A 27,204-nucleotide genomic window follows, 5' to 3' on the forward strand; every position below is an offset into this window, starting at 1 on the left:
GATAGTTGTAATTTTTTTTGAATGGTTCTGCTGTCCAATTTATTTAAGTTAGAATTTTCTTTGTCTTTTCTAAATCTTGAACCATTCCATAGTATATCTTTATTGCAAAAAAGTCAACATGCATCTTAGAAATTCAGATTGTAATCAATAAAACAAACATTACATATATGAATTTAAATGTATAAACAGTTAGAAATTCAACAATATCTCCTATTATACTATTACACAAGTTCACAATTTGTAAAAACTATAGTACAAGTTTACTATACACCAAGAGGAACTTCATTCCTTTTCACATGATTTTGTTAAAAAAGTGTTGTTTTCGCAATAAGCAGGCAACTGTTTTCAGATTTATCTTTTCAACTCTTGAGTTTGTTTCTTTTTGCTTAGGGTAATTCAACAACAAAAGGGAGATAATTCTTCATAACAGTTACTTTCTTTTCTTATCCCATCCTCTTTTCAATGTTTATACCCTAACTTCGGACCGGTGACATCTGATTACACATCGCCTGTAAATACACTGGCTGGTGTACACAAGTTACCTTGTTGATTATAGATTCTGCCTAATGTACTCTGAAAATACACATGAATTTCACAATGAAGTGCTGCCATAAAAATAAGGTAAGCTGTACTGCCACGTTACCTACTAAAACAAACCAACCCAAGCCCCCAGACAGCTTAATATAGCCCAGTATACCCTAAAACGCAGGGAGATCCATAAGCCTTGGCAAAACGAAGGTCACTTTCCAAGAGCTTTCCTCCTCCTCAACCACCAGAAGTCAGATACCGCTATACTGCCCATCACTTAAGTTCCCAATAATACAATAGCATGCTTTCAATACACAAGCTAAGTTCAGAGGCACAACTCACTTTTGTGCCTCGGCGCTTAGAAATTGTGTTTGGGATGTCACTGGAGGATTTATGTAAGCCTGCCAATGCGTACTGCAAAGGGGAAAAAAAAAAAGAAATCGTATGAAGCTCTCAAGAAATCATTAAATAAAGCTACTGCACTCGCTTCCCTCCTCTCTCGCCCAACTTGAACAGCCAGCACGCCTGGGCAAGGGCAAGCGTCCCTGAACACAGTCTGCCAGTCAGGTGTCACTTTAGAGCTAAAACCATATGAAAAGGAATCCCATTCTACGTGTGTCAAAGGCTACTGCAATTTTTCTTACAGCTTCATTCATTCACTGTAATTTTCATTTTCCAAATACAAAAATACAACAATTCTTATTGAAATCTATACGCTGGTAGTTTTAGTACACAAAAAAGCAAAATATTTACAAAATTATACAGTTTAAGAAAAAACTCTGTACAAAAAAATATATAAATCCTTTTGTTCCCTCTATCATTTTTTAAACTGTCAGGACTCAAATACATTTGCTGCAATGGACTTTTCAAAATATACACGGACTGAGCCACGGACATTAAAAAAACCCATTGGAGATGATGGGAGAAAAGCAAGACATTCTTCTAAGTATGTAGGATTGGTTTCCCCTCATTTCTTCATGCCTGTAATTTAGCCTCAGTATTAGCAGGAAAGTCCTAATTATATAGAGAGGTGAGGTTTGGATGTGAAGAGACAGAATACCGAAAGACATATTCCCTTCAGCTGTCAAGGAAACAGAAAATTGTTCTGCTTTGACTTTTGGTACACCGCCATGGCAAAAGGGTAACGAAGTTAGGGGAACTGTGAACCCAAAGGCATGCTCAGCTACGTGTCACTAGCCACGTTCAGAGCCATTGTAATTTAAAGGTTTTGATGTCTATTTTTCCTCAGTCAGGAACTTGCTGGGAAATATACTGGTAAACTAATTACTCAAAGGAGGAGAGCATTTTTGCACCGACATTCTGTTTATTTTGTATAGAAACGTACATAAAATGTACTGAAAAGTGTACGGTACCAATGGACAGAGTCAAGGAAAATACTTACTAGATAACGCGTTCATGAACCGCAAGAGCCGTGTAACAGTTAAGATACACGGCTCAAGTATCTGAACGTGTTACCCTCATTTCTAGCGTAATACGCACCACTTCTGGGGAGGGGGAGGGTGTTTTTAAAATGGTAAAATAAGAAGGCAACTGAGAATGTAATGGTGTTCATTTTAAATGTGCCTGAACAAAACTGTACTTGGAGATAAGTTAATAAACTTCCAAAACCAGCTCTGAACACTCCTCTGAAGACTTACAGCACTGGTTTAAGGCCAGTCTTGAGCCGGACACTGGCGTGCTGCTGGCGAAAAAGCATTTTGCTCTGAACGTGTCGTGCATCTGGTTTGAACGTGAACAGCTGGTAACAGGGAGAGGAGGAAGAGTTTCTACGGGCTGGCGGGTGGTTGCCAGTTTAGTTGGTTTTCTTTTCAAGGAAGTGTGACACTCATTACATTCACGCTCACAAATACTGAAACGCAGTAAACAAACAGTCTAACTTAAAACTTGAACCTTATACTGAAACTACACAAGAAAATCAACAGTGAGTGAAAATTCACTCAAGTATGTGTCATTGCTGATGTTTTCTGTGAAGCAGAACTTGAAGAAACAGAGTGAACTGGACAATATTGTAATAATACCCTGTTAAATTGCTTCTTCCATCTCCTCTCACAAAAAGCAGTAGAACACAGAAACCATGTGGCTTTCAAACATATTGAAATAAATGATTTACGAATCTAGCCACAAATAATTCCTACAATAAGTGATTCAATATGAAATAAAATGCTACCCTTTTTCAATTAGCAAATGAGGCAATTTTTTCTTTCATAACATTTAATGAAAGTTTGCGTCTTTCCCCTAACTCCATAATATTGCTAAATAAAACCTGTAATATCTTTTCAATTATAAACTAACAAATCAACGACATTATAAAAAACCCAAAACAAGGTAATACAGGTGACACAAAAAGAGGACAAGAAAATACTAATATTTTTTTCTCCCTCTCTCTTTTTATCATTCTTAAATAGAAAAAAATCACCACCCTGGTGAGCTTGATAATTATGTAAAAAGTTACTGGGCCTTTGGCTAGCTTAGTATCACAGCTCTATATCCGAAATGTTTTTATAACAAACTTTGCTCACTTTAAATCTTGTGGTTTGAAAAGAAAGTAAAGCTTTTTTTGGCTCATCAACTTCCTTAAATAAACGTTTAAAAGATGTAGCTTGAACTATATTCCTAAAATGATACATTTCCAACATCAAGTTTCATCTTCTCCAGGAACGGGATTCATCCTCATCTTCGTCATCATCATCATCATCTTCGTGCAAAAATAAATCTGAGGTTTCAGTCTCCTAGATGAAGAAAAACCATACTTTTAAACAAAGAAGTTCCCTGCTGTATCCTAGGAAACACGTCATGCAACACAGCACCAGTTGTACTTTAGAGCCGGTTCTTGTTTACCGTATGTCTCGCTGAAACGCACGCAATTACATTCCACAAGTTTTACAGAAAGAACTGTAGCCTCACACATCAAGAAAGGAAAAGAAAGCCAAACTTCAAAGGAAGCAGGACTGAACAACCACCCACCCTCTCTGAAACAAGTTTTCTGTTAAATGCCTAGACAGAAAAACCTTTAAAAGCTTAATGTGTTCATAATTACAGGAAAGAATATCCGTAACTTATCCTACAGTGGAGCATTAATACTGTGACATAAAAAGATTAGCAGGCTGCATATAGAGAATGTGAGGTTTATTTTCATAGTTGGCAAATCAACATCCCATCCAGAAAGTGTATTTTTTTGTTCCCTTTTCCCTTTTTTAAAATGTGGAAAATCTACCTGACTACTCAAAAATGGTTAAGTTTCTGGTTTGCAAAAACATCTTTCACGAAATTTCTTCAGTAAACAGAAACCTGTATCCTAAAAGAGCTCTTAGCTGTTAGACTCCTAAAAGATTAGGTTATTAACACCTTTTCATACCTCTTCCTTAGACTCCTCTTCCTCGATTTCTGTGGACACAGAAGGTACCTTAGGTTTGTACCACGATATCTGTAGCCTTCGGTCTTTGAACCGGGATCCTTGGTTAGCAGCCTAGATTGTATTTTAAATGAACATATTTTCAAAAACAGGATCAAGTAAAGAATTTTTAAGATCACCAACAATGGGCTAGACCCAGTGAATATCATGCAGATGCACATTTGAAGATTGCAAACATATAAGCCACAATCATCCACTTCAGTCTTCTGAGAGCAACTTCATTCAAACCTGAATCAGCTAAATAACACTCATCTACCAGCAATCTGAAAAGATTAACAGAGCTCTGAACTGATCGTGACACCGAACACATCTTTTGCTGATAAAGGTTACTATTAAGGTAAACAGGAGGTATTTCCCCCTTTAGTGACACTATCCGCAGTAGCAACAAATACCCACACTATCTAGCTCAAACTACTGGGATCAAAGCCTGCCAAACTTTAAAATACAAAGGGAGACACAAGAAGTTAAAAATTCTTATTTTAGAACTGTGGGGAAAAAAAATTCCATTATTTTACTTACATTCTCAGCTTCTGAGCGAGATTTAAAAGTTAGAACAACACTTAAGGGGGACTCCTCTTCTTGAAGGTCTTCAATATCTCCAAATTTCTGAGAGAAAAATCGATTAGGAACAGAAGCAATATTCTCCTCCAAAAACACAATCATCATGTGCTACAATTGCAGTGCACTGAAACACCCCTGAAACCTTATTTTCTGGGCAGAAAAGTGAGAGCCAGAGAAATCTCAGCTGCATCATCCAGCAATATTGCACCATTTGTACCCGTATTTTTGGGCAAAAGCTCAGATGTATTGTTATTCTAATAAGTGGAGCTTACTTTTGCAGGAGGAAAGTGTATTAATTTATAGCTCAGAAGTGAATTCTTTGAATTCACTGTTTCCCTTATTCCCTTCTGCCCTTCATTGTTGTACTTCTTTAGACCTGTTAAGTCCTTTAGAGCTCATTAATTTGCAAAAGAGATTTCAGTAACAGGAATCAAACTTTGCTATAGAGCTCCTGAATACGTTCTATAAGTATACTACTGGGAGGAGGAAAAAATATAATCTAGCATGGCTAGATTAACAAGAAGTTTGCATTTTTAGAATTTCTATACTGCATAATAGTGAAAATTGGAATGACCACAGCAACGATAGTTAAATAGTAAAAAAACCCCAAACCCAACAAAAAATGGATTTATGCATGGAGTACGAAAGAAAATTGTAGTCTACTTCAGATTTAATGTGAATAGCAGAAGAAAAGTAGTTTAAAAGCCAGTAAGATAATAGCTTGAGTAACAGCACTAGTTGTTCATAAAAACTTTTACTGGTTTTAGCAGCTAAGGACGACTAAAACTTTCAAAAACATGAAGTCTCTCAGAAATAGAATTAAAGCAAAGATCTTTTAAAAACAGGTGCTCTGGTCCCCTCTTAGGACTCTTCCCAGGGTTCATGGCACTGTTATCATACCATAAAGCAGGTTGGTTTTTTTGATCAAACCACACAACATTTTTCACTGAGTTTACCTAATCAAAGCAGTAGTAGTGGCCTCTAACCTTCTGATAAGCAAAGAGGCCAAAGCAGAGAGTAACAGTTCCCCAAAGAGCAAAGCTTACCCCACTGTATGAAGAACTGTAAAGTTCTCTGCTCCCCCTCAAACCAGACACAAACTAGCTTTCAGATTACCAGTTCTCTTGAGAACTCTAGTGCTGGATACAGAAAAGCAGTGAAGGGTAGGATTCTACAAAATTAGTTTTCCGTATCAGTCACTTGCTTCGCAAAGAACATCCAGAAATACCAACCTGACTTGATCAAGCTTAGATTTCATGCTGGGTCTATTTATGAAGTATTACATGATCTCTCTGAGAAGTTTACGAGCTTTGCACATGAAAACATTTAATTTTGGAAAGAGTAACTGAGGGAAATGTAAAATCAGTTTTCCCTTTATTGTGTTAACTTAGTTATGATGATAACACAGCCATTAACTTAGCTTGCAAACTAGCAGGCTACTTGCTCTACCACGAGTTCGTAAACAAATTTAACTACTTGGAAATTGGATGTCCTGTTTAGCAAAACAGTGCTTTGCTTCTTGAGCTAGAGAGAAACAAGATAAATGGTATGAATTGCTAATCTGAAAAATAGTTTGTAAACAGAGACAGGCTGATAGGTATTTTTCAGCCTTCTAATGTCTGTTTTAAATGACTTCAGTGCAGAATTAATAAGAGTAAGCTATTTAGCTTTGCCCATTAAAAGAATGCATCGGGCAGCTATAAAAGACATTACAAGTACACCCTTGATAACTCTTGAAACCATTTGATTATCCATAGCCTGTTCCACGAATTCAGGATGAAGTCTTTGATTTGTTTGCACTAACAGAAACAAAAAGACTTGCATCTTCAAGAATTTGGAAAATAAAAACAGTTATTTACAAAGGTCTTGGCACGCCTCTCTTTGCAAGTAAGCACACATCCAGGGTATTGGTTACCTACTTAATCTCAGATTTACAGTTCGGCCACAATTCTCCTCTTCAGGTTTTTCTTTTTCTTTAATGTGACCTCATACTTACAGAGAAGTGCTGTAACAATTCATCTTTTTCCTCTTCAATGAAGCCTCCAACTGTTAGTGCTTTGGGACGATGATCTACGACCATATGATTCAACATGCCCCTTCCTCTCCCACCACGACCCCGTCCTCGACCTCTTCCTTGGGCTGGCACTGTCTTTCCTCGACCAACAGGCAAAATGCCTAAACGGGCAGCCTGTTTAAAGAAGGCAAATAACGTACAAAGCCATCCTCAGTTTGAAAGGATTTAACACATTTATATATCATAAATACATTTAAAGCATCAATCCAGACAAACTCACCTCTACTTGTAACTGATTTAGCTTTTTTCGCAATTCAGTTGTGTCTTCTCCAGAAGACAGTCTCTTATGGAAGTCCAGCTCTGCGTCTAAAAGTTCCTTTTGCGCCTTGGAGAAAAAGGTGCAGAAAGAGAAAATGGAAGGGAAAAGCAGAACTGTAATGCGTGCTTTTAATGTTTTATTCCACTTCTTCGGCAATACATTTATGTAAATGGTATAGACAGATCAGTACACAATATCCATACTTTCCTCTAAATTCAGTTTGTTTTAATTGCCTCTATGCTCTTCCCCCAACCCATTTTTTGAAGGACCCAGAATTCTCTGCTTCAGAATTGGAACAAGCCTGGATGAGCTACATGCAAAACTAGGTCATCGGAGTTCCTTAAAACCATAGCTTGCTTGTCCATTAGCACTCTCAAATTCAAAATACTGCTTGGAAGTGTTTTGATCTAATGTTGCTGCATTTTTAGGACATAATATTACAGATAGTTACAAAAGACAGGCTGGCAAGTGTCTTGCGCAATAATTACCTCTGTCTTGGACTTTAATTTTGATGGTGTAGAGGTTGTAGATGAAGTTTTTAATTCATCCTTTAACTGAGATATTTTTCCTGCTAGTTCTTTTAAGGTCTTCATTATTTCTGCTCTCTCTTCTGGTTTCATGGCCTTATTTTTCTCCAGCTTGGATATCAACATCTATGTATTAATAAAAGAGCAGGAATATAAAATTCCAGGGAAAACAATGCTGAACAGGCAGGTATCTACAAAATCAGAATGTATTTACTAGAAGACATTCCAGACTTACCTTCTGGCATTCTATTTGTTTTTCTAACATCTCCTGCTTCTTTTTCCTCATGTCTTGTTGGAGTTTCATTGCCTCCTATATGAGAACAAAATTCTTTCCATCAGTAAAAAAGCAGTCTAGCATTATATGTACTCAAATATATCATATTTTCTTCTTCAAGCTATAGAAGTGAAGGCCATAATGAAAACTACTAGTCTGCACAATGCACAAGTATAAAGTGTATCTGATCTGGGAAAAAAAAAACCAATAAAAAGTTGCTAACTTCCTGCTGTGAAGTACTCTACTAAATTTTTGCCCCCTTTGGACACCTCTTAAGAAGTTGTCATCTAAGTGTCTCATACCTGCAGAAATTAAAATCAGAGAAATGCCTCAAGAAAACCCATAAAACCCACACACGACCAAGTGTGTCAAGTGAGACACCCCAAAAGGAATACTCCCTTACCCATGATTAACCTCAACGTGCATTTGCAAGCTAGTCCGATAACCATGACAAAAACTACGCTGATGTAGAAAGCCATACAGCAATATTTGAGGTTTAAGTTGCCTATCAAGCCTTTCTTTAAAGTACTTTTCATAAAGTACTGATCGCTATACTGTCAGTCAGCCAATGAATAGTAAAGTACCTGTTTTTTTTTAAGGGCTTCTTGCACATCGTGAGGTTTAGACCCTGCGCCAGGCTTCATAGATGTCTTTAAGTTTGAAGAACTGTAAACCATTTTTGAGTGGCTTGTAGAAGTAGGAAAAGTCTGAAATAGTAAAAACACACAGAGAAAAATATGTAATAGCTTAAAACAAATGTGATATACCATCGATGAATTTTAGAGAAATGTATTCTGTGAAACACGAACACAAACTTCCAGATTTGTGCACCGAGACAAAAAGACCAAGGCAGTCAAAACACATGCATAAAGGCATCAGTCTAACAGTCAACTCGCTTGGAAGCGACCAGCTTAAATGAGTGTTAAAAGGATTTCTGCAAAAGATACTTTCTTTCCCTCTTCATCCAAAACTCCCTCTGTATCCTGATATCCACTAGGAAGACCACTGAAGCTGATCTTCTGCATCTGCATTATATTCAGCTTTGCAGTCATAGGCTAACATCACACTTTCTGATCAAACAAGGCAGCAAAAGTCACCTGCATACTTCCTTTCTTACAAGGACTTCTCTGTGGCCAAGAACACATGCTGCACTATGGTATCAGTGTGAATTAAACTGTATCAGCTTGAACTCTATGCAGAAGCATTCTATAAGCTTCTAGCACTACTGTTCAAGCACAGCATAAGCTCAAAAATCACTGGGAAAGCAATTACATTCTCCAACAAAAAGCCGACATCACATATAGGCTGTCAAATTTGTTTACTATGAAGCAGTGCCAAAAATATTTTATGCTACTTAAAATACTGATACTTTGCTTCTGAAGTCATTGTCCCTATTTTATATAAACAACTAACAAAACTAGGAAGAAGTGACTGACCATGGTTGCACGGAACATTAGTGAAAAGAAACAGAACCAACAGGGAACAATTCGCAAGTTCTATTTGCTAGTTCCTTCTTAGCTAACAGGCCAAAGCTTTAACTGAAAGTATGAACATGGTCAGCCTTCATAAACATACCTGAGAATCCTCTACCACAGCCCCAGACTGGCTTAAGTCAGGCTGGTTTCCACCTGCTGCCCCAAGGCGACGTTTCACTGGGACCTTATTAAGGACATAGGCACCAGACGCCAGTGGTTTGTTCATCACCTGTGTATCAATAGATAGTAAAAAATGAAAGATTATATACTCTGCTTTTTTGAAGTAGCAGTCATTTAGGAAAGCTGATAACCTTCGCCGCTCAATCGCTAGTTTACGATAGCGCAATACCTTTGACAGATTGCTATGCATTGTTACAGCTGGGGTCGTGGTCAGGGCTTGCTGCTGAAGGTGAAGTTGGTGATGAAGAGACTGCGTGGGTGTCTGCTGCTGTTGCTGCTGCAGCAATGGGGACTGCTGTTCACTTTCTCTGTGCCACAGTACCCTTATAAACCGATTGTTCAGGACTGCCTCTGTGCTGGAAATCGCCTTCCTAGCCTCGTCGTTAGTTAAGTACTGAATGAGAGCAGCTTCAGGATCATTCTGGAAAGCAACCTAAATCAAAAGTTCATTAGAATGCATTACTTCTCAAGGAATAAAACATCTCAACCTGCAGCAAACCAATCTACAAATAATCTGCAATAATGAGTGGGATATCTAATGATAACAACAGCTCAAAATACAGGTAAAACATTCTATGTAATTAAAGCCAAGTACCTTTTGGCAAGTACTACATGTACTTGCAGCAAAGCCTATGTACAGTAAAAATTAAAAAAACCCAATTAACCAAACAAAAAAACCCAATCCCCAAAAAAGACTCCTCCACCAAATAGCATCATATATTCAGAGCATTGTGAACTGCCACTGGGGTATGACTGAAGAGACCCTAGCGCTGACTCGAAAGCTCTTTATTCTAACCTCCTGAAAGAAGGCTACGGTCCGAGGATGTACAATGTGAAGGTTCACCACATTCTCAAAGAAGCTTTATCTAACAGTCTTGAATAAGACTATTCTTCTCTAAAAACTAATCACAGGAATAAAAACATATCTTGGACTTTCTAGTGTAATGATTGCGATAGCATGTTTTAAATGCATTATTTAATCATCGAGGTGCAGAAAGCACCACAGTATCTTTTGGGCTAAGACATAAAATTATCAACTCAAGAAATACAGAGGCTTCCCAGGTATCCATCTTTTATTTAGACCTCTAACCGAGGACTTAAAAGGCAACTGTTTTGTCTAGAAAAATAAATGGAAATTAAATGCTCTTTTAACCATGTAACTACCTGTGTTTTGCTTATATAGTGCTTTTTCCCATTCTTGCAGTGCAAGGAACACCACTGAACTGGAGCCAGTTCTAGGATGCAAAGTGGTAATAAATTGATGCATATAAAGACTCTCCTGTAGCATCTTTTTCAACATCCTGACTATGAAATACTGTAGGACTGTCATACAGGACAGAATCTCTTTGAAAAGTTATACACAAGTTGCTCAAAAGCTGTTTTAGATACTGTTAAATGTGCAAGCCTTTCAAATTTAGTAAGGCCTCATGAAGGCAGAAGCCAACATACTTTTACAGAATTAAGATAATAATACAGAGTAGGCCAAGAAAAGGTTTCTTTGAATTTGATTACCTACTCTCCCAGTTAGCCTCCATTAAGATTTCTCAAGGAATGTAGTTCATCTGCAATATTCAAGAAGGCTTCAGGGAAAATAAAATACCCACATACAAGCATAAAACTGAACTTGGTTTTTTACCTGAATGTTTACAATAGTTCCAAATTTGCTGAAATGTTCATTGAGCTGTGTAATATTGTTCAATTCCGGTGGAATTTTTCGAACTTCTAATTTTGTATTAGTATACTGATTCTTTTTCAAAAATCCTGGCTTATTCTGGTTGTTATTTGCTTGCCTAGAGAAAATGAGAACAAGATAGTAATTTACACAGGCATACATAGACTTAAGTAAGGCAACAAATGTTAACGGACATTTAACTTTTATTTTTCTCATTAAAAGTATATACTCTAGACATTAACAAAACAGAGCTCCTCCCACCACCAAATATCTGGTCTCCATATTACGTGGACACAGATTTTGTGACCCAACCAGCTCAAATTACAGGGACTAGTGAATAGCGATATTCACAGCATTGATAGCAATAAAGTACATTCCAATTAGTCAACTGCAGTTGTTAATTCTTACTTTCCCAGCCATGGCTTCTTTAATGGTGGACACTCCATGCTACCTGGAGATCTCTTCCTGCTGTCTGGTTCAAGGACGACTCTAGTTACATTGCTGCTATTATTTGTAATGGGAATGGGAGGTTCCGTCTGGATGATAATATTGGCAGCTGGAGGAAAGGAAAAAGGCCCATATTATTCACCATACATCAATGGAGACATCGGAAAAGCTTTCACTTAAACAGCAAATAGGACTGAGTTTAAAAACATAAGGATTAGGAAGACTTTACCAAGTTGGTCAGTTTTGCTCATGAAGTTACTTCAGAGATCACTTGCTAGCCTAACTAAACAATTTGAGGAAAACAAACATTTAGTCCAGCCAGCAGGGATGAGATTTTGACCTTTAAGATTAGTGTTAGCTTGAAGAAAAAAAAGCTAAAACTCCATCTTTCAGGTACTGAAAATTCAGATTCTGCAGGGGAAGAAGGAAAAAAAAAAAAAAGGGCAGGAAAAGAAACAAGACTAGGTTCCCAGACTTCAGGTTACAATTCTGCAATGTGGCACCGGCTGAATAAACAACCAACTTTCCCTGTATTAACCTTTGACAGTGAAAAAGCAACCAAGAACCCGTTCCTCCCACTGCTATCCCCTTGTCATCCCTCCATCCAGTTTTCAGCATCAAACTGATAATCAAGCACAACCAGGGCATGAAATTATACTCCGAGACATTAAAGTTTGAAGCAACTTCTACAAACACAAAGCTAAAGCACTAGATCACAGTTTGCCAAGTATTTATTTACAACCTTTTTAAGATTATGCTATGGCTGTTCGTCTCCTGTGTATGCCAAATATTCAACTCCTAAAAAGAAGTCTGAGTTATAAGTCAATTTTCTATGTTTTTTATATATGCCAGAGCTCTGCTAATTGCACTGGTGAGAACAAAGACTGGGCATTTTGGGCATAGTTTTAATCTTACTTTGGAGGATGATTTTAGAGTAAACTTTTCACACACGTGACAAAGACAGTAAAACAAGTGGTCTGAAGCACCACCGCCGAACACTCACCCATGCTTTACAACTGGAATGGGTTCTTAGAGAGAATCTGAGGGCCAGCAATAAAGCCCCAACCCTGCCTTTATGATGTTCATTAAGATGAAAACAGCAACAGCAATTTCTGCAATAATATTTAACCACATTCTTTACAGAATGAGTCACTGGAAGGAAATATTGGGGAAAAAAAAAATCTTTCATATCTACTGTATAAGAAACACCGAAGTGTAACAGTAAACACTGAAATTTAACATCTTTTCTTTTAAGGATCGGGGCAGGGAAAGCAGGAGGGAAAAAGAAAGTTATGCTAACAGAACAAAAATTTCTTTAAAGAGCCTTGACTTGTTCTCCCCCTAAAAGATATTTCGTATGTGTCACCACTAAGAGACTACATCCACATCCATCCAGTTAAGGATTCAGAATTACTTAAATGCAGACTGGGATTTCCATGGGCTAGAATTAGAATGCTACCTGCAATGTTCATTTTAGAGAGAATATCCGATGGCTGAGAGAGTCAGACCATCGAGTACAAAAACATGCCACGATAGCTCCCCTCTTCACTACCATCACAACAGCCGAGGCAAGTATTGTAGATCATCACCTCTGTGCCCCAGGTCCTAAACACACCCTTGGCAAATCAAAAGCAGTCATCAGACTGTACTGCTTAAAGCCATCCTTCTGCACCGTTTTTTCTTTCTAGAAGCACCCAGCACCTGAAAAGTGCCTTCACAGGCTAAAGAGGAATAAACCCCCAACCAACCAACCAACGAACAAAAAACCTTGTAACATTCCCAAGCAAGTGGTTATTTTTAATCAAAAAGGCTGCTTTGACTTTAATATGGTCATATTAGCATTTTAAAAAAGGTGGAGATGTCTGAAAATTGCTCTGAAATACTAGATCAGTGAGAAAAACTATTGCTTTCAGCCAGAAAAAGGGGGAAAATAAGCGTTGACGGTCTTGGACAAAAATAGCAACAGCAATGACTAGAAACCCTTCCTACCTCTTGGATTTGTATCCATCTCCCCAGATGTTAGGCCAATTAGATTTGGACGCTGCGTTTGTGCTCTTGTAAAGAACTGTCGATACTGAGATCTACCAGCACTGGTAATACTAGGAGCTTCAGGGTTATAGCCATCTGGCTCATATGTATCTATAAAAAAAGGAGAGAAATGAAAGAATTTTTCAAATGAGTTTAAGACTCAGGGTTAATTTTCCTTTAAGGAAATGCATGGATGTCCAAGAATCAGAAGTTGCTTTGGATGAAGAGAAGAGAGAAAAGAGGTCGTACAGCCAACGTGTGTAGCCATTTAAAACCCTCAACTGAACTTTACACCCAAGTCTCTTTGGGCATATTCTCTTTTGTTTTTTAATCTGATTGTTACTGTTTGTCAAAAGCGCATAGGTCACAAGAACTGAGTATTGCTGATGAGGTGCCTGAAAAAGGAATGAGGTGTCAGTATGACAACCTTCACAATGTCTGACAGTGTTTCAAGGGGAGAAACAAAAGATTTAGTTTGAGCATTTATTCTGTAGGGCCTAAGATGCAAAGTGATTTTCAGTCTTTGCTGCTCAACTATCTAGTTTACTTCAGAAAAGGATTTCTGGGGAAGAATGTACTTAAATGATTCCAATCAAAGCAAGCTGAGAAATCAGGTAATTTGACCAATACTTACCTATTAAATTCTCTTAAATTATGTAAGAGTGAGATCAGCTGCCTAGGTCCAGTAAGATACTAATGATTATTTTAACCGAAAGGGGTAACCATGAGAACACAAGATGACAGAATTGACTCATATTGCTCCTCCAGCCCAAGGTCCAAATCGAGGATGATGCATGTTTCCAACCATAAAAAGGAAAAGCTATACAAGAACTAGAATGAATAAAGTCTATGAAAAGCCTCCACAGAAACACAGTACATCCTGGAACAGAAATGAATGCCTATACAAGGGGACGTGACAGACTTGAAGCACTCTAAATTTCAGCTCCTTATTCCACAGCAACAATGAAGACTCTACAATTTAAAACAGATGCCCCAGAATTTCAATACTGATGTTCTACAGTTTAGTTTCAGACTCTGCCAAGAACTTTCATTAACCTTGCAGGAGCTGAACCACAAGCTCCTCCTCCACGATTTGGCATTCGATTGACTGCAAGAGGGCAACCAGCAGTTGTTATCGTAACAGTCCAAGAACGGGACATGAGAATCTCCACAGATGTTCTGGAGAACAAAATTATGTAGTGCAACTGAAGTCAGTGATGCCCTGTGAGCTAAGACAGACAGAATCACCCATTAGAAGAAGTTCTGAAGCTGAAAGAATCAGATGGTAACACCTAAACGCCTGACAGCATTTGGAGATAATTGAACAAATAATCTAACAAGATATTTGAGTGACTGAAGTCTGAAAAGCGTGGAAGTCTCAAAGGAAATGACATGGATCATGAACTAGAGCCCTCCTTGGAATAAAATTCAGAATATTTATGTAAAAAAAACCCAGATGGGAATATTATAAAACACTGAGATTTCATTATATTATTTTGCTCATGTAAAACATGGAAATGCCATTACTCCTTTCACTATCAAAGAAATCTAAGCTTTGTTGGATTTAAATTGAGCAATCTAGGACTCTCCAGGTATTTTGCTATTTCCCCTCATAAAGACTCACTTTTTAAAAATTTGAGCTCTGTTATGGAAGATGGACATGTCCACTGAAAGCCATCCATTTTCTTTAAGTTAGAAAGCTAGAACTAAGTCGATTCTGGGAAAAAAGACAGAAATAAAGTACTAATGTATACAAAGACTGTAGAGACTACTGTGACACACAGCTGAAAAAAACCCACCTCTCATCTGTAGTAGCCAAAACCAGATAGGAATAAAGATCAAGTTAAACAGTAATTACAGCTTTGCAGATCCATCTTTTGCCTACTAATGTTCTACTAAACAGCTTGAAGATGAAGGGATCCCTTTCTTATGCAACAATCTTATTGCTTTGAGCATATGAAACCCAAACGAAGCTCCCCACAAATGATCTCTCCTCAGACAGTGACAGAACACTACTGCTATTTCACACAGTAACAGCAGATGACGGACTGACCACAAGGAAAGCCATCAGACTTCTTTTTAGATTTCTATGTACTGGAGGAAGACAGAGGTAATAATTTCTAAACACACGTCAGCAGAAGAATTTTAAAATTTATATCTCAAGAAGATTTTTAAAAAAGGTATTTGCTTACGTTCTGATACTGTATACAGCAGGTTCTGGGGTAAAGGAGGAGGTAGTCTTGCTCCTACAGGTGCAAGACTGGGCACTGCACTTGTCCCAGGCTGGTCACGATTATTTATCAAACTTGACTGTGTTAAAGGTGGTCCTACAATGACACCACAGAATAGATCACTAAGACTTATAACTCCACAGATATAACGTGCAAACAATTCAATGCAATTTGTTTATGCCTTGCTTTGAGTAAGGTCAAGATTGTAAATATTTACAATCCCACTACAGTAAAAGTAAATTGAGAAGCCCTGTTCAGGTAGGTTACTCATTCCAACACCTTTTCTCTGTCCCAGAAAGGATAAAGCTTTAAGCAAAAAAAAGAAAAAAAAAGAAAAAAAAAGGTGTCTTTTCTTCCCCAGAGGTTTCTTATTGTTAGAGCTTGCATTAACTAAAGCAGCTCCTCCCTCAGCTCTGCCATGGAGAATCAAGGCTTGCTCAGAGCAAAAGATCTTATCAGCAACATTTAGATTATGGTTCTAAAACAAGAACTACAGGGCAAAAGGCATTCATGGACAAGGAATTTAGCTAGCTATTTTTCTTTGTTTGCACCATATACGATACATACATTCCTACCTACTACATGCCCCAAAAAGGACAGTGAGTTACACCACACAACCCATCAAGACACAACTACAGTCAGAGACGGTAGCTGCACTGCCAGTTCTCAATAGCAAGCCAATTCCACCACTAAAAGGCTCATGCAAAGTTTAGGGTTAATCCTATATAAAATTATTTCTTATCCCATAGCTGCTGCTATTTGATACAACTATCACAGCATGTATTGTGTTACTGGAATAGAGAGTACTGAAACAGAGTAACCACACATCTAATATTCTATTTCTTCATACAATTTACATTATAAGATGCAGTAAGATAACAAAAAAGGCTAAATATCTCAGAGATCACTGTTGAGCTAAAATAGATCTTAGATGTATCAATTACATATTGGTTTTTAGTAGCAGATAATATAGCACAAACACAGAAATTTATTAGAACTTTTAGGAGATTAAATCAACATTTTTGCATTAGGGGAAAAAAAGCGCTAGTAATTCAATTATCAGTGATCAATCCAAACACCAGGGTTATGAGATAATCTGAAAGATACCCACCTCCTCTTCCCCACCCAATTTATCTAATTCAATTGGGAGTACTAGGAACATCCTACTTCACAAGTCGATTTTTCAGAATTATTTTGACAATATTTTGAATAGCACATGTCTAGCAAAGAAACCTGAACTCATTACTTCGGATACACATAGATCTTCCAGAAAGAACCATCATTTTAACTTGGTGACATAAAGAAACACGGAACAACGTTTTGACTTACTTGGTACGGGAAGCACAACAGGAGGTGGTGCCTGTGGATGAGCTTGTGGAACTGGCAACCTCATATTACGAGCCGGACCTGGCAAAGGGGGCAGAAGCATACCAGGAGGAGGAGGAAGTCCCGGAGGTGGTGGAGGAAAAGGAATCATACTTGGCAAGGAAACTTCATCTACTACTAAAGGATCATTTCCATGATCAAACTGGCAAAGATCACCAAGTACACAAAATCCTCGCTCTGCAAAACAGGACATTTAATAATCTTTTTAGAAAAAAAAAATTAGTTGTCAGCGATTTGTAGCATCTCAGTTTTTGCTGGAATTTATTACTAAAGAAAACATGCAATCACTGATCCAACATTACATTATCAGTTGAGGTTTCAAAATAATTCAAATTAGAATAATCTTCCATAAAAGCATACAAACATGCATCCATCGTAAAAGCTGTGGGGGGAAAAAAAAAAATAAAAATCAAAAGTACCACTCATTTGATGTTAAAGACATATACTGCAATCTTTACCAGAACTGCCAGTGGTTGAAAGATTTTCCAAGCATATACAAAATTGTGAACAAACTCCATATGTTCTTATCCAGCAACTGTCAGATAATAAGTAAACTGCTTCCAGTAAGACTAGTTATTTCCCCAGCAAAATATAGGCCATATATGCATGTTTTACATGCAAGGTACAGTCCACATGCTACTGCATTTTGACTTGCTGCCTACATTTAGTGAATGCCTAAAAAAAAAAAAGTAACAGAATAATTGCAACAAGGCATGAAACAAAACTAAGAAACAGTTTACCATCATAATCTCGACATCTTCTTTTAGGAGGAGGGTTTCTGCCAAATGAACTGGGATTGCTGTGATTGTTATAGTAATTTGACCAGCTCTCTGTTGTGTTTTCAAGATGGTGCGCAGGTGCAATTACAGTAACAGCACTGGGAATAGATTGTGCAGAGGAATACTGTTCAGTAGATTTACTGGGAGACACGGAAACAGGATTATATGAGCCTTCAACATCATTTCTTTCACTCTTGAATTTTGATCTCTCTCGGTGCTCTGTTTAAAAAAAAAAAGTTAGGTGAAGTCTTCACGCTTTGTTCTGTATATCAGAGCCTTGAGAAAAAGATAATACACAACAGTACAAACATTTCCTTAAATATTCAGGATTCTGCATGTTAAACTGTTCTTGAAGGAGCTTAGTCTTACCAATGGAATAAGAACTAAATATAATGCAAACCAGGTTTTAAGATCAGAAATCTAAATGTTTTCTTTGCAAAATGCACATTCATTCCCCTACTCCTTATTCCATTCTGGCTTACAGCTTTCCCTTTTAAAGTAGAAAGAGAGGGGGAAAAGCCTGAAACAAGAAACCTACCCCTCGCCCTTAACTAATGTGGTCTCAACATGCGTTGAAATCTGTTGTAATCTGTGCCTCTTATTTTTTCAAAAGACCTGAATTAGCCTTAAAAGAACAATGGATCACATGGTAACCACCTTCAATTACAAAGAAACCTGCTCTAAAAAATCCACAGTAATAAAGTGAAAAAGAGAGTAACACTATTTTGCAAAAAGATAGATCTTTGGGGGCGGGGGGAAGAAAAAACCCAAAAGCTTTGTCAACACACACGGCACAAAAATATCAGCTACTGATATCCACTGGCATACACCTGTGGATAAATTAAGAGGTTAGCAAAGAAGAAAACAATCCCCTTAATTGTTCTGCTCTGATGAACAGCATCTTAACTAATAATTTCAGGAACACAAAGCTCTCAATTTCCTCCAACTACTCAAGGACATCCACAGCCTGCTAGTCCATGCAGTATGTAGGAGTCACCACACATCACTGACATTAGATGTTCTCTAAAGCAGCACCTTGGGTACTCACCAACACTTCTGCTTGTATCACGGTCTTTGCTTCTACCCCTACTGCGGCTACGACTTCGACTTAACCCTCTGCTTTTACTACGACTTTTACTCCTGCCACGTCGCCAGCCAGACTTCTCTCTGTACAAGTCACTCCTGTCGTAGTATCTGTCATAGTCTCTCCATTTTCCATCATCTCTCTTTTTCTCTCTGGTTCTAGAAAAGATGCATGCAGACGACGTTTATGAAAAGAGAAACCAAATTAAAAAACAAGCATGCAAAAGGTTAAGATACTGTTCATCTGGCCCATCCAATTTGGGCAGCGAAACATTCAAGTCAGAATTTCCCAAATTACATAGAAAAGTACAGAACCTCCAAGCTGAATCACTAATTCGTAGAAACCAGCAAGGAGAGGACTAAGAATTGGAAAGGTGAAAAAGTTAGACAACCAAAACAGAACACGTTTTAAAAGTGATGTTGACACTGTGTGAACAACCCTTCCCCCCAACAATGCTTTTCATTTATATAACAGGGGAAAGAATGGCATTGATGACATTCCTAGGTATTAACATTTGAAAAATACTGTCATTTTTTCAGAAGAGACCAACTTCTAGTGAAGGGTTCTCATGCATGTGATCAGCATACAGATAATACATTCCAGATAGTGATTTTTCATAAAAATAGTTGTTTCCTCCCTACTTTTCTCTACCTACAATGTAAAAATCCACAGTTAAAGATTGCCAGCAAATACAGAAGAATATATTAATATTTTGGTTCAAAACTAACCTTTGTTCACTGGAATCTGCACGGCTTCTCTGTGGACTGGAATACTTCTTTTTCCTGCCATCCCGCTCTTCTTCAACTGACTCTTGAAAATTCTGTTTAAGAGACAACTACCAATCAAGGGTGAGTATCACTTTTTTGTCTTTTTTAATGAAGAAAATAAGACAAGATTTAGTTCAAGTTACAGTTAGCATCCCGAATAAAAACAAGTATTACTTGCACAGAATACTTTTAAGCACTACAAGTAACCAAGTGCTAGAGGTTGTTGGACTTTTTGTTTCAAATCTTTCAGGTTTTTCTGCAGACCAGATGCCCCAAAATAAAACTACTTTGATATTTTGTTTTTAAACAGGATTCATGAAAAACAAGTTCTCTTTCTCGTTAGTTAGAGTAAACAATTCTACAAATGAGGTATTTTCTGAATCTCGTAACTGGAACACAACTAAGGAGAGTTACTTCTCCAAGTAGGTACGTCACTGGTTACACTTTGAAATAAATGCTTTAAAGCAAAAAACTGTTCACCTGGTTGAACTAGTCACATTTCTTGCTGGCCTCAACAAAAACAGTTTTAGAAGTCTGTCAGCTATACCACTGCTGTAAATCACTGTGAACCCATTTTGTACTTTTGCTGCCTCTGCCGCCATTTTACACTGCTTAGAAGCTACTGTAAATTTTGGTGGCAAAAGTTTACATGCAATAATCTTTAAAAGATTTTTTCCAACTAAAACAAAACAAAACGGAAGGCTTCCTGCATCCTTGGTTAGGGGAGAATTGGTAGAAATATTCAAGACCTGGCTTGACAGGGCTCTGGGCAGCCTGACCTAAGGCCCTCTGCTCTCAGCACAAGCTGTATCACGATATCTGGGGTCCCTTCCAACCTAGACTTAGCTACGATTCTACACTTGTTTTGTGTCCTCCATTTGCAGGAATCACGTAATACACTGAGCTGTATGACAAATCATCAAGGCCTTACTGATGTTGAAATAACTACTTAACGTCCTGATCCTGTGAAGTTGTCCCATAAAGCTGTCCTAGACATCTTCTGCCTTATTCCTGCCCGCCCCAAACCTTCCCCTTTCCCCCCAGCAGAGCACTGTTTAAGTCAACTGAAGGCAGTTCTAAAACACTTTTTATAAGTTATGACAGTACTTCGAGAACTGATCGGAAAACTATTAAAGCGAAAGTCTTCTATAATTGCAAATTATGAACTTCCATCACCAAAGCTAGTGCCATAAATTGCCATAATTCTGTGTCTCATCCTCAGATAAAAAAAGGACATCAGAAAGGAGAGAAAAAACTAAAGAGCAACTTTAATTTACATCAACTGATGAATCATGTTCTGTCAAATAAGGACCTGCGTTCCACAATAATACATAAGCATGATACCTAAACACAATACAACCATGCGAACAAATAAAACAACATTGTTTCGTAATACAGCTTTGGTTTGGTTGACTGACAGATTTTGATCTGCAGCTATCTGTCACCTTCATGACCACCAGCCAGTTTTAACTCTGAAGACAGAACAAATAACTCCAGCAAGGTCTTTCCTTCGTGTTATTTTAGGTTCACAGACAAAAGCACAAATCTGAATACCCATTTAGAGTACTTTCAGAAAAAACACTCCCCGTGGTCCATTTATAAAGACAGCAACAGCTTTTGCTCTTAACACTGCATGACACAAGCATCCCTGGAATGAGGGGAAAGGACTAGAATTTCATATATACTCTCTGAATGTATTTGCACATTTCCTATAGTAATTAAAACACATATTCAGCCTAAAGTATCTTTGCAAACTGTGATCAGAGTATATGGAAATAAAGAACATTTACTTCTGTAGCATTTCTTTCCCCCAACACTCTCTAAGCTGGTACATTAGGATGCTACAAACACAGAGAAGAGGTCTCTTCCCTTGGAAAATCACCAACTCAGAGAAAACCATCTATCTTAGACAACTGCTAGCAGAGGATTATACATTGTACAAAGAGATTCAGACAACTATGGAAATATTACTTGCTTTTCTCAAAAACTTGTTTTCAATTTTGTCAATAAAACTTAAAAACAAGATAAAAGAAAGAACTGTTGGCAAATGAATGCTACCTCACTTTTAAAAGTAATTATCCCTCAATATAGAGGCCACCATATTTAACAGATTTTACGTATTACAGAAAACATTTAAAATAATTTCTATTCCTCACGGAATATACAAAATCAGAAAGGGAAACATTTTGGAATGTTTTTGCTTCTTCCCCCTCTCTTAAACCCTTCCAAATCATTATCAGCTCCTATTGCCAGGGACATCTGAATAGGATTTCTGAATGCTATTAATCTAGATCAAAGGTAGACTCTACAAAGGGATTTTAAAGTGTTCTTGTCTGAATGGTCATCTTCCATTTTTCTTCAGATGCACAGAGATCATAAAGATCATTAGTTACAATAAAGTGGATTTTTCTTCCCCATTTTGTCTCAAAAATGTATGGGATGGCTAATTTGAACATTAGAGGCAGGTAGACAGAAAAAATGTTACCTCCTCCTTGACTTCTTCTTTCTCCTGACCTGCAGGCTTCGCTTCTACTTTCGTGGGTTCGAGAGAAGGAAGATAACTCTTTGTGTACAGACTTTCAAAAAGTTTATCTACAAAACCTGAAGTTTCTGAGGATACAGAACACAAGAAAATATTGTTACATATTGACTTAAGGGCACTGTTAGATTTACCAGAGAAGTCCCTGCAAAAAAGTCATCCACGTGGACTGCTCACAGCAGCAGCATCTTAGATTAATGAACATTAGTTCCATTCAAGGAGCTGCAATTACATTTGTGGAAGTTGAGGCTGTTTATTTAGACAAAGAAATTCATCAGGTGTATCAAAGACAGAAACAGAGACTTTTCCTTCAATCACATTCATGATTTTGAAATGTTCTAAGGGACAAGTTTAATCTAAACTTATGATCCAGGAGTAAGTCCACAGTTATTCCATTAGCTACAGTTAGCAGCCTCTTTACGGCAATTTTTATGAGAGTAAATAATTCACAGAAGACTGATCATCAATTTAACATCAGATCACAAAAAAATGCACAACAGCTTCCCCAGGGAGTGTCCGAATTTCAAGTGTTTAAAACCTTGAATTTGAACCAAATTGCTATGGGAAGCTCACCAGAAGTCTGAAAGATTAATATGGACCAGGTTTTCAAAAGTTATCAAACATTTGTCAGAGAAACTTCTGGCAGCGTGACTGATACTTTAAAATGAAATTGCTAGCTTTTATTTCAGAGGATTTCCTCCCACCGACCACGAACAAGATGAAGCTACACAACTTCACCTTAAGTTTTTTTTTTTTTAATCACAAGATCTTTATTCCTTCACACTCTGTAAGAAATATTAAATTCACAGTTAACAAGAAGTATTCTGAAGGCCACAATGGTGCATCATCCTTCCTCCTCCCCCCCGAGCAGATATAAATTAATTTCATTTTTTTCATGAAACAAAAACCACTGAGCAGATAAAGTAGTGGAGAGCACAGTACCTTTTTGCAGAAAGACATCCAGCTGATCAGCACAGAAAGCTTTCAGCTCTTTCTCTGGTTTGTCTTTCTTGACTAACGCCACAACATAGTTGGCTAGGGCCGAGGGGTCTGCGTCACATCTATTGAGAGAAAGAACCATTCTTGATTCTGCTGAAGTATGCCAAAACCCCCGTGTTGGACAATCACTGTTTCAGAAGAGCCACCGCAGAAAACCTGGCAACACACATCGGATGCTTCTCTGACACCTAGCACCAACGCAGCTGCACTGGGAGACTGAGCCAGCAAAGGTTTTTTCTATTACAGCACAGTATTTTAGTTGCTTGTGACACCCCCCCCCCCCCGTGTTCCCACTCTTTTGCTCCTTCCTGAGCTTTGCTTCGGAAAAACGACCTTTCTTCTTTTTTACAGCAAGATCCAGTTCTAGGGCAACTGAGCAGATGCCACTGTTTCTTAACTTTCTCTAAGCACAGCAACCACCACCAAGTGTGACTCCACAAGAACAGCAGAGCAAGTACCAGGAAAGTCACTGCACAATTACTGTAAAGCATTAAAGTGGTTTTTAAGTATTAAAACATTATTACCATGAAAAGTAGTTCAAAAAGATATCGCAAAAGCACATTTTAAACACGCACACAGATACGTTCTGTACAGCTGAAGTTACTGTGCCCAACGTACTGGGGTTTTCCTTCCCCAAGGACTATTTCCATGCCTACAAATTCTACGATAATCCCTTAACACTGGTAAAATGTCTAAAGCGGTGCAATTATTAACGCAGATTCACCATCCGCACTACCTAAGCCCTTATCACGAAGGCCAAAGATAGCCAACTTTGTGCAGCAATACTCTGCCACTAATCTTTAAATTGGATATTGCCTTAGATTCCGTTATTCAGCTACTAGAAAAACACTCAAAGTATGGACTAGATTAACAGTGTTAAATGGTTAAGCAATAGCTCCTCATTTTGCCTCTCTCAAAAGATGCAAGCTATCAGATGGTAGGTAGGAACCTAAAACAGTTTGATGATTTAAAGTTTGGTTTTTTTTGGTTTTCTTTTTTTTTTTAGATTAACATTTAGAGAGGCGATTGGGTATTTTCTAAGAACATTAACTATGGAAATAGAAGGAAATAGTGTAAAGTATATAGACCTCAAAATAATCTCAAGTAAAAAAAAAAATCTAGCAAACAAACAAACAAAACGCAAAAAGCCATGCAGATGACAAATGGTTAGAGAAAATAAAAATCCTCAGTGAGCAGCCAGTCAAGCAGCTCTACTCCAAATTAGTTTGCTCGCTATTTCCAACATCTGACGAAAGCCACGTTAAGTGTAGCAATTAACAATAAAGAAACCACAAATTTACAGATTTTACAATTCTTACACACACACTCACAAAAAGAAATAAACTGTATGTAATGTATTCAGTGCTAGTGCCCACATGCAACTGACTATAAACCTTCAATTTAAAACAAAGGAGATGATCCATCACTTTATAGCCATTCCCATTCCCTTCTCCATGTATTACTTTTTCTTAGGCGTTACGCTACATTACGCACTACAGGAGCACGCGTAAGGTGTGTTAACCATCGTGTATTTTCACTCCTGAACCCTCGACCTTCAGGACCACCAGCAATTCTATGATTCTCTGCCATGAACCCTCGTCTCCGGCTCACATCCCTATGGCGCAGCTCAGATACCAAAGGAATGCTGGACAGCGAGACGGAAGGTCGATCGGAACGGGCAGTGAAGGTGCAGGAGCAAGAGTTACGCTCCAGTCTAGACAGGCTTTCAGAAGGATTTGACCAAGTTTCAGAGACTCATTATCTTAAAAAAGAAGGAAAGTCACATACAATTTTCAAAGGCCTGCTGCTTAATGACTACAACTGAGTAGTTCTAAGGCCCATTTAAAATATGGAAATAGCAAAATATCTCTAGAAATATCGGTTAACTACACATTGTAAACGTACACCCCGCAACTTCAAACGGGTCTTAGCTTTACTCTGTGCAAGCCATAATTCTAGCTCGCTGCTGACAAGTTAGCTGCCTTCGGAAGAGCCTTGCTACAGAGGAAACTCCACGAACACCTCGCTATACCCACGTCACGAGTATTCGGTCAGCGTGCAAGCTGCTTTTCAGAAACACCGCGGTTTTCATTACCAAGGCAAAGCCCCTCGGAACAATCCTCTCCCGCCGCTCGCAAAATCCCAACCAGTCCCCCCAGCCCCCCCGCCGTCCCCCCCCGCCTCCGGCAGACGTTCTGGAGCGTGCACTCCGTTGCTCCAGTGACTCTCGGTAACGGGCGCACAGTTTTGTTTCACGGGCTGCGTTACAGCCGCACACCGCGCAGCCGGACGCTACCAGCCGCCGCCGCGGAGCAGCCTGCGGCCCCGGGCCCGCCGCGGCGCGCAGACGGGCTCTGCGCGGCTGTCACGGGCGGCCAGGGCCGAATCGCAGATTTGGGACAGCAGGCCGCGCTCGGCGCCCCGGCCCCCGGCAAATCCCGGCCCTCGGCCCGAGCCCTTGAACCCGGAGCCTCCCGCAAACGCAGCGTCTGCTCAGAAGCGCTGGCCAGCGGGCGAGCCGCCCGCGCGGCTCCGGGCCGGGCCTCGTCTCCCCCCCCACCTCCCCGGGGCCTCCGGACACGGGGCCGCCCCGGGCTCGGGTCGCCGCAGCGGCGGGGCGAGGGAGGGCGGCGGGGGCAGGGCCCGGCGCCACACCGCCTGGCCCGCGTCCCGCGTCCCGGCCCCGCACGCAGCCCCCTCCCGCGGGGACGGGGCCCCGTGGAAAGCGCTGCCCGCCCCGGCCTGCGCGCCCACGCCCCAGCGGGGAGCCGCCTCCCCTCACGGCGGGGACCGACCTGCCCCTGCCCCGCCGCCAACCGCCGGCGGGACGGCCCTGCCCCCGCCCGCACTCACATCGGCTCCAGCAACTTGGCCAGCCAAGACTTGAGAGCGTCCACGTTCTCTATGATCATGGTGGCCCGCTGCTCCGCCCGGCTCCGCTCTACACCGCCGCCGCCATCGCCGCCCTGCCCGGCCCGGCCCGCTCCCCGCAGCGGTTGCTCGCCCCGGCCCCTTCCCCCCGCCGAGGCCTAGTACAGGAACTAGCCGCCAGCCCGCAACGCAACCTGCTGGGCATAGCCGGGGCGGGACGAGGCCGCCGCTCACCAATCGGACGGCGGCGCTCGTGCGCTGCGAGCCAATAGCAGCCGCGAAGAGCCCGTCCCGAAGGTCAGCGGAGAACCAGCAGGCTAGGTCGAGCGAGCACATGAACGCCGGGGCGACATCTTGGGGGGAGGGACGGGGGGACTCTTAAAGGGGCAGCGCGCCTCGGCGCCCGGGCAGCCCGGGAGGTGGCGCCCCCAGCGGCCCGGCGGGAGCCCCGCGGCCCGGCCGGGGCAGGGGCATTTGTTTTATTTCTCCCTTTTTCGCGGTTTCCGCAGGGCCGCCCCCGCGTGCCGCTCTGCGGGGTCGGGCCTTTGCGCTGGCACACCCGGCGGCGGCGACGCGCCCCGGTCTCCCGGACGGGGGTCGGTGCCGAGGCCTCTGCTGAGGCTGGGGGAGGCGGCGGCCCCACTCCGCGTGCGCGGAGGCCCAGCGGCTCGCCGGGCTCCGCCGCTGCGAGCACAGCAGGGGCAGGCTCGGCTGCCTTACCGGCGAGGCCGCGCCGCGCCCGGCCCGCTTGCCCAAGAGCCGCGGCCGCGCTCGCAGCGAGCAGGCCTGCGGCCCTGCCCCCGCTTGGCCCCGCCACTGCCAAGCCCCTGCGCTGGCCCGGCCCTGGGAGCGGGGCTCTGTCCGCGCACCGGGCGGGCTCTGCTCCCGCCGTGCCCCGGCCACGGGAGGGGAGGGGAGGGGACCGGGGCGGCAGGCGGCGGACGGGCGCACTGCCTCCCCGCCGGGCCCGGGCCCGCTCCCTCCGCCCCGGCTGCCACAGGCGGCGGTGGCGGCCAGCGGCCGTCCCGCTACGGCAGGCTGCGGGCACGCCCCGACCGGGCCGCCGCCTCTCCCCGCCCGCCGCCTTGGT

At 40.7% G+C, this 27,204-nt stretch overlaps 1 protein-coding gene across 4 annotated transcripts; it reads right to left on the reverse strand.

Moving 5' to 3' along the window:
* On the reverse strand, nucleotides 1-27,096 carry RBM27 (RNA binding motif protein 27). Of its 4 annotated transcripts, none has more exons than XM_072873771.1 (21): nucleotides 26,097-27,095; nucleotides 23,187-23,305; nucleotides 22,191-22,315; nucleotides 19,667-19,758; nucleotides 18,903-19,096; nucleotides 17,816-18,073; nucleotides 17,019-17,252; nucleotides 15,651-15,785; nucleotides 13,420-13,569; nucleotides 11,392-11,539; nucleotides 10,948-11,101; nucleotides 9,481-9,744; nucleotides 9,232-9,360; nucleotides 8,241-8,363; nucleotides 7,618-7,692; nucleotides 7,344-7,508; nucleotides 6,817-6,921; nucleotides 6,519-6,710; nucleotides 4,481-4,567; nucleotides 3,905-4,015; nucleotides 1-3,278 (listed from the first exon to the last, which is right to left on the reverse strand). In XM_072873771.1, the coding sequence occupies exons 1-21, from the start codon at nucleotides 26,153-26,155 to the stop codon at nucleotides 3,192-3,194; spliced, it is 3,006 nt and encodes a 1,001-aa protein (XP_072729872.1). In that variant the 5' UTR covers nucleotides 26,156-27,095; the 3' UTR covers nucleotides 1-3,191. The 4 variants fall into 4 exon arrangements, with proteins under 4 accessions (XP_072729872.1, XP_072729871.1, XP_072729873.1 ...); XM_072873770.1 differs by having other exon boundaries at nucleotides 19,667-19,773; nucleotides 26,097-27,094; XM_072873772.1 differs by lacking the exon at nucleotides 13,420-13,569 and having other exon boundaries at nucleotides 19,667-19,773; nucleotides 26,097-27,094.
* Nucleotides 27,097-27,204: the final 108 nt, after the last annotated feature.

The sequence above is a fragment of the Ciconia boyciana genome, chromosome 9, assembly GCF_034638445.1.
Source record: "Ciconia boyciana chromosome 9, ASM3463844v1, whole genome shotgun sequence".
Classification (NCBI taxonomy): Eukaryota; Metazoa; Chordata; class Aves; order Ciconiiformes; family Ciconiidae; genus Ciconia; species Ciconia boyciana.

Coding starts and splice junctions, on each gene's coding strand:
- RBM27 (XM_072873770.1), bottom strand. CDS start 26,155: ATGATCATAGAGAACGTGGACGCTCTCAAGTCTTGGCTGGCCAAGTTG. Junction 19,097..19,666: donor GCAGATTCCAGTGAACAAAG/GTTAGTTTTGAA, acceptor CATCTTTTCTAG/AACCAGAGAGAAAAAGAGAG. Junction 7,509..7,617: donor AACAAATAGAATGCCAGAAG/GTAAGTCTGGAA, acceptor ATTAATACATAG/ATGTTGATATCCAAGCTGGA.